The sequence below is a fragment of the Myxocyprinus asiaticus genome, chromosome 38, assembly GCF_019703515.2.
Source record: "Myxocyprinus asiaticus isolate MX2 ecotype Aquarium Trade chromosome 38, UBuf_Myxa_2, whole genome shotgun sequence".
Lineage (NCBI taxonomy): Eukaryota > Metazoa > Chordata > Actinopteri > Cypriniformes > Catostomidae > Myxocyprinus > Myxocyprinus asiaticus.
The window spans coordinates 4,296,092-4,303,702 of record NC_059381.1 but is presented as its reverse complement, the minus strand read 5'-3'; the positions used below and the strand labels follow the sequence as shown (position 1 = coordinate 4,303,702).

Below are 7,611 nucleotides of genomic sequence, written 5' to 3'. Positions count from 1 at the left end.
TCAATTGCAAAAAGATGTGATAAAACAAAGCTTGCAGGCAGACATGCCAAAAGAACAATCTGTAACAGGAGCTGAAATTAGGAGAGATGGATGGATGAGAACTCATTATGAATTCCGGAAACGCTCCTACACATGGAGCGATGGGCTGCTACATCCGCGTGAGGCTCATCTCCTCCCGCATCAGCACCGAGCGCGTATTGGTGGGCACGCGGTATTCCCTCTCGTATACGCGGAGAATGGGCGTGCTCGGGGAAGCTCGGTCACGCAGCCTGGGCGCCTAGAATAGAGCGCGGGTATATAAGCGCGCGGAGAGCGCCGTGAGATGCAGCAGACAGCAGCTCAAGCGCTCGGTTCAGACTCAGCACCAGCAGCGGCATCAACATGGTTCTTATCTGGACTCAGTTCGGCGTCAAGCACAAGAATGTCAAGTGCAAAGTGCGAGTGATCCACGGCGAGGAGGGATGTACCTCAGAGGTAAGATGATGCCCTAAACATTTCAATTACATTCTCAAAATCCTTATGTATCTATTATTTCCACTATAGGTATAATATACATAGTACAAATACTACTTTTTTAAAGTGTTTTTGTAAATACAAAATTATGTGTGAAGCAATTGTTTTTTCTTAAAAAAAAAAAAAAAAAAAAGTGTGTGTATATTATATATATATAAGGTTTTAAATATATTTGTATTACACATTTAAAATATGTATTCTTAAATAATTGTTTATTAATATTTATATAAAATTATATTTTTTACTTTTTTATATTTTTGACACATTGGATTATAATAAAATGAGGAAAAAGCTCTTAAAGGTATTCACATTATTGAAAGTTTAGAATTGTAATGCTTTTTAATCTTATACTTAATGGTTAACTTAGTTTTTTTTTAATTAATTTTTTAATTTAAACACTATAATGGCAATATCTCAACCTGAACCTGTAAGGGTGTAACCAAATATTCAAAATGAAAAATGAAGAATCGGTCACTGAAATACCTATATTGATCGACCACTGTTTAAATATTTGAGTTAACTTCTATGGTGATTCCCTGCCTAAACCATTAAACTTGAGTCACACTTTTACTTGGGATCACCCAGAGAACTAGTCATAAGCTCACTCTAAACTTCTGCCATTTCTCTCTCTGTGTGTGTGTGTGTGTGTAGGAGGTGCGTGAAGAACCTGAGGTGTCAAGCCCCCCGTCTTCACCACAGTGTTTGGATTACTACGCTGTGCTTGGTGTGTCAAGTGACTCTAATGAGGAGGAGATCAGGCGGGCGTATAAGCGTCTGGCGCTCCGTTACCACCCAGACAAGAACCCAGACGCAGACGCCGAAGACAAATTCAAACAGATTGCACAAGCCTATGATGTTCTGACAGACGCAGAAAAACGCAGTGTTTATGATCAACAAGGTGAGAACGAAGTGCACACACATTCTCCTTATATATACAGAGTGACTCTAGATTCAAGGTACAAAATGTCTCAAAACTGCATTTAGAGTAGGGATAATTTCCCAATCCCACACTTCATTGCACCTATAGCTTTGAAGTTCAGTCGAACACTGAGTGCAATGAGTTCAGGCAACCTCAGCTGCATTGATTCTCTCTCTCTCTCTCTCTCTCTCTCTCTCTCTCTCACACATCTCTCTCTCTCTCTCTCTCTCTCTCACACACACACACACACACTCACACAATAAGTTAGAACGAACAGAGTGGAATAGGTTTAGACAACCCCAGCTGAACTGATTCTCACACACACAGTGCTGAAGACTTAGACATGTGGAAATAGCTGCAAACATGCTAAATTATTTATCCACGCTTTATTAACCAGCGGGTGAACTCTTACAAAGGCATAACAAATCTCAGTAGACACGTACTGAGATCAGAACTGTGAATAATTGGCTAAGCTCTGAGGAAATCCTCAGACATTCACTCTAATACACACACACACTGTCTTTTTGCTGATAGCATCCTCCTCTTCTCCTCCTTTAGGTTTGACCAAAGGGGGTGTGGCTTCCACAGGAAACAAAGGTGACCCCTCCCACAGCACCTCCAAAGCCGACGCCCACTCCTGGCGTGTTTTCTTCAACTTTGATCTAGACTCTGACGATGACCTCTTCAACCCATTCCTGCGAAACCCCCTTCCCCACCTCAGCCGTCACCATGGTAACAGGGGCGGGCCTAAGCCTTCGGGCGTGGCCGAGGTCCACGAGCTCCTCGTGTCATTGGAGGACATTTTGACGGGCGTGACAAAGCGTGTGAAAGTGACACGCCTTCGACAGACCGACAAACACACGTTGAGGCAGGAAGAACGCGTATTTGATGTGGAGGTGAAGAAGGGATGGAAGGAGGGCACGAGAATCACTTTCCCCAAGGAGGGCCATCAAATGCTCGGCCACGCCCCAAACGACCTCGCCTTCATCGTTAAAGAGAAGCAGCACGCCCATTTCAGACGAGATGGGTCCCATATTGTGTACACATCCACCATCACACTGCGAGAGGTGAGATGCGTTTGTGTGTATGCGTGGTACGAAATGTTCCCTCGCCGTCTCTGGTACTCAATAAGCCTCTGCAGAGAGCAGCATCTAAATTTAGCATCTCTCCTCCGCAGATTTAGCGTGCACACTCACACACACTCCCCCTCCCTTCTCTTGCAACACCTCCTAGGCACTCGGCTTGTCTGACACACACTCTCTCACACACATTCTGTCATTCTCTCATTCTCTCCACTCTAGCAGTCAATCTTTTTTTGGCTTTTCCGCCTTCATCCATCTATTTTCTCTTTAAAATACTGACAAACCGATAATAGTGCTGACCGATATGGGATTTTTAATGGCCAACACTGATATCTAGTGCGCAGGGTGGCCGATATAATGCAGATATTTACAAAATGCAAATTAATGACAGCAAATAAGATTGCTGCATATAAAAGAACAGTTATTGTCCTCAAATATTTTCTTAAAATTCACAAAAAAATTGCCAAATATCAGTATATCACTGGCCAATGCCGATACTGAAATCTAAAGAGCAGGGTGGCCGATATATTGCAGATATTTACAAAATACAACTTAAAGACAGCATATAAGATTTCTACATTTAAAAGAACACTTATTTTTACTCAAATATTTATTTAAAATAAAAAAATGGGCCCATATCGGTCTATCACCAACAAATATATCGGCCAAGCCAATTAATTTGACAATATATGGTCATTTTGAGATTATCGGTTGATAAGTGAATGACTGGCCGATTAAGAGAAGAGGTTAACTCAAAATTCTCCAGCAAAATGACCACTAACAAATATATTGGCGAGGCCCATAAATTGGCCAACATTTGTCCATTTAGAGATTATCGGCCGATAACTGTGCCCGATTTACAGATTAACAGAAGTGGTCACTCCGGCTAATGTCAGTTCAAAAATCTAGTGATGGCCAAATAAAAGTGCACATTTTACATCACCCTACCCTCTAGATATCGGTTTTGGCGTCAGCCATTGAAAAGAAATGGTCGACCACTACTTAAAACGATTGAGTTTTTCATTTTTTTTTCCTTCTCATTTCCATTCTCACTTTCTGAAGCTACTATTACCACCTCTCACCCTCTGTTCCGGTCTCTCTCATTTTCCACATTCACTTCATCTTTCTCATCCCACGCACACCCTCTCGTCCCCCACAGACTGTAGCATCATTGAGAAATGGGAGCGATTAGCAGCTCTTTTCTGTGCTTGCATAACAGCAAGGTTCAATCTGTCTGGCCTATATTCCGCCCACGTACAGCACAGATACCCACATTATATAAAACCATCATATATATATAAGTGGATTAGATCTCATAACATATGCTGGAGGGGCATTATAGAACTCCTGCTGATATATTTCCTGCCAAAACCCTGCAGTCAGTGATATAAAAGATCAGATCAGTAGCATTTTAAGAGGAGGAGAGTTGTGTACCTGAGATCAATAAAGATATGATAGCCTTATTTTGGGTCAGGCATTAAAATCTGGTGTAAATTTTCTATATTAACAGATATCTAAGATTATCTTGTGACACAATATCTAATATGTATTTTTTATGTCTTATGTTTTTCTCCAGGCTCTATGTGGATGCACAGTTAACGTTCCTACCCTTGATGGACAGATGAAACCACTCCCATCCAGTGATGTCATAAAGCCAGGATCAATCAGACGCCTTATAGGGGAGGGGCTACCCAGAGCGAAAAACCCCACCCAGCGCGGCGACTTGTTGGTCGAGTTTCAAGTGGTTTTCCCAGATCGCATTCCACCTAGCAGCAAAGAAATCATCAAACACAGTTTGGGACAATGTTAACTTAACAACACACAAATATACATATGGACGCATACCAATTTCAGTGATGGACTTAACGTCAAATGTTTGTCTCTGTGAGGCACACACATACACACTTAAACATTCAAAAATGTTGCTCACACAAATATAGTACATATGGGTATGTAATACCTCTATAATTGTGATTCATACAGAGATGTAATGTTTGAGAAATACACAAACACACACACCTGCATTCCTCTGAAACACACAGAAGTGTTACGCTGAAGTGTTGGCATACTTCTTTAACCATGACGATCTTGTACTTGCGTACAGAACTGTCAGTGATTTAGTCTCTATGAGAGAACCCTGTGTCATGTTCAAATGAATTATTTGTAAAGAAATTATACAGAGAAAATGTTGCATTTCAGATATAACCTGGCATGTAAGATGAACGCATGTTTTATAAGCAAAAATAAAGTTTATTAATGAAATAGCTGTCATTTGACTGTCATTTTGTTGGGGTGGTGCATTCAAGATACAAGACCAAAAACAAATAGCTTAGTTAGACAAATATTTCTCCTTAGTAGACTAGTAATGCATTAGAGAATAAAACAAATGCTATTATCAGTGAAAAAAAGACAAGAAGAAACTATTTAATTATTAAAAGGACTCGATTTAGATTGAATATCTCATTGAAGATTAATAAAGTACATCTTTCTGCTATTTTTGTTGATATTTCACACCAGAAAAACTATACTCTGGATTAGAATACTAAGTACACTAAGGCTATATAAGGCTGTGGTGTGGCTGATTAAAAGTCAATACCACAAAGCTTTAGCCTTTAAATATTTCATTAGCATGCTTGTAATATTTTGAAAGTTTTCTGTAGCAATTTCCCATTCAGTTCTGAGGATGAAACTACAAGCTTGCAAATACATATTTGGTATTGGATTCATGGAGCTCACCAAGAGCTGAGCATAATGACATGGGTATATTCACTCTAATGGATTTGGAATGGGATTTATGTAATTAGTAGTGGTTGCTAAGGCAAACATCACTATTGCATATTGTATTAAACTTTATGCATGCAAACTATACTAAGTATCCATACTAATTATTAAACTTCAACACAAACTCATCCCACACCATTTGTGCATTGAAATGATTTACATATATCTGGACCAGAATATCATAGAGACTTGGAGTTTAGCCTCTTTTGACTTGGGGCAGTATGCACTTAGCAACCAACAAGAACACCCTAACAACCACATAGCCAGGGTTGGGGAGTAATGGATTACAAAATATTAGTAAATGTATTCCACTAGTTACAATTTAAATCGTTGGTTATCAGAATACAGTTACATTCAAAAAGTATTTTGATTACTGAAGAGATTAATTTGAATTGTATTATCATTTGTTTAATTTAATATTTAGTGTATTCAGGTGGTAAACATTTTTCGATATACAGATGTGGCCAAAAATATTGGCACCCTTGGTAAATATGAGCAAAGAAGGCTGTAAAAAATATGTTTTATTGTTTATCCTTTTGATCTTTCATGAAAAAAATTCACAAAAATCTAACCTTTAATTGAAGGAAACTAATTGGGGGGGGGGGGTCTTATAATTAAATAAATATTTTTCTCCAAAACACGTTTGCCACAATTATTGGCACCCCTAGAAATTCTTATGAGTAAAATATGTCTGAAGTATATTCCCATTCATATTTTACATGTTTTAGTGCACCTGGGTGACTAGGCACATGAAGTTGTTCAGCCATGACTTCCTGTTTCACAAGGGTATAAATATGAGGTAAGACAGGCCAAATTCCCTTAGTCATCCATCACAATGGGTTAGACTAAAGAATATACAGGTGCATCTCAATAAATTAGAATGTCGTGGAAAAGTTCATTTATTTCAGTAATTCAACTCAAATTGTGAAACTCGTGTATTAAATAAATTCAGTGCACACAGACTGAAGTAGTTTAAGTCTTTGGTTCTTTTAATTGTGATGATTTTGGCTCACATTTAACAAAAACCCACCAATTCACTATCTCAACAAATTAGAATATGGTGACATGCCAATCAGCTAATCAACTCAAAACACCTGCAAAGGTTTCCTGAGCCTTCAAAATGGTCTCTCAGTTTGGTTCACTAGGCTATACAATCATGGGTAAGACTGCTGATCTGACAGTTGTCCAGAAGAAAATCATTGACATCTTTCACAAGGAGGGTAAGCCACAAACATTCATTGCCAAAGAAGCTGGCTGTTCACAGAGTGCTGTATCCAAGCATGTTAACAGAAAGTTGAGTGGAAGGAAAAAGTGTGGAAGAAAAAGATGCACAACCAACCAAGAGAACCGCAGCCTTATGATTGTCAAGCAAAATCGATTCAAGAATTTGGGTGAACTTCACAAGGAATGGACTGAGGCTGGGGTCAAGGCATCAAGAGCCACCACACACAGACATGTCAAGGAATTTGGCTACAGTTGTCGTATTCCTCTTGTTAAGCCACTCCTGAACCACAGACAACGTCAGAGGCGTCTTACCTGGGCTAAGGAGAAGAAGAACTGGACTGTTGCCCAGTGTTCCAAAGTCCTCTTTTCAGATGAGAGCAAGTTTTGTATTTCATTTGGAAACCAAGGTCCTAGAGTCTGGAGGAAGGGTGGAGAAGCTCATAGCCCAAGTTGCTTGAAGTCCAGTGTTAAGTTTCCACAGTCTGTGATGATTTGGGGTGCAATGTCATCTGCTGGTGTTGGTCCATTGTGTGTTTTGAAAACCAAAGTCACTGCACCCGTTTACCAAGAAATTTTGGAGCACTTCATGCTTCCTTCTGCTGACCAGCTTTTTAAAGATGCTGATTTCATTTTCCAGCAGGATTTGGCACCTGCCCACACTGCCAAAAGCACCAAAAGTTGGTTAAATGACCATGGTGTTGGTGTGCTTGACTGGCCAGCAAACTCACCAGACCTGAACCCCATAGAGAATCTATGGGGTATTGTCAAGAGGAAAATGAGAAACAAGAGACCAAAAAATGCAGATGAGCTGAAGGCCACTGTCAAAGAAACCTGGGCTTCCATACCACCTCAGCAGTGCCACAAACTGATCACCTCCATGCCACGCCGAATTGAGGCAGTAATTAAAGCAAAAGGAGCCCCTACCAAGTATTGAGTACATATACAGTAAATGAACATACTTTCCAGAAGGCCAACAATTCACTAAAAATGTTTTTTTTATTGGTCTTATGATGTATTCTAATTTGTTGAGATAGTGAATTGGTGGGTTTTTGTTAAATGTGAGCCAAAATCATCACAATTAAAAGAACCAAA

General features: G+C 39.7%; 1 protein-coding gene across 1 annotated transcript; it reads left to right on the top strand.

Moving 5' to 3' along the window:
* The first annotated feature begins 314 nt into the window (after positions 1-314).
* Positions 315-4,774, top strand: zgc:122979 (uncharacterized protein LOC641576 homolog). The gene is made up of 4 exons (XM_051678260.1): positions 315-474; positions 1,165-1,411; positions 1,991-2,499; positions 4,091-4,774. The coding sequence occupies exons 1-4, from the start codon at positions 382-384 to the stop codon at positions 4,322-4,324; spliced, it is 1,083 nt and encodes a 360-aa protein (XP_051534220.1). The 5' UTR covers positions 315-381; the 3' UTR covers positions 4,325-4,774.
* The last annotated feature ends 2,837 nt before the right edge of the window (positions 4,775-7,611 follow it).

Excerpts from the sequence above, each read along its gene's own strand:
- zgc:122979 (XM_051678260.1), top strand. The coding sequence starts at position 382 with ATGGTTCTTATCTGGACTCAGTTCGGCGTCAAGCACAAGAATGTCAAG. Across the intron at positions 1,412-1,990 it reads CAGTGTTTATGATCAACAAG|GTTTGACCAAAGGGGGTGTG; the intron begins GTGAGAACGAAG and ends CTCCTCCTTTAG. Across the intron at positions 2,500-4,090 it reads CCACCATCACACTGCGAGAG|GCTCTATGTGGATGCACAGT; the intron begins GTGAGATGCGTT and ends GTTTTTCTCCAG.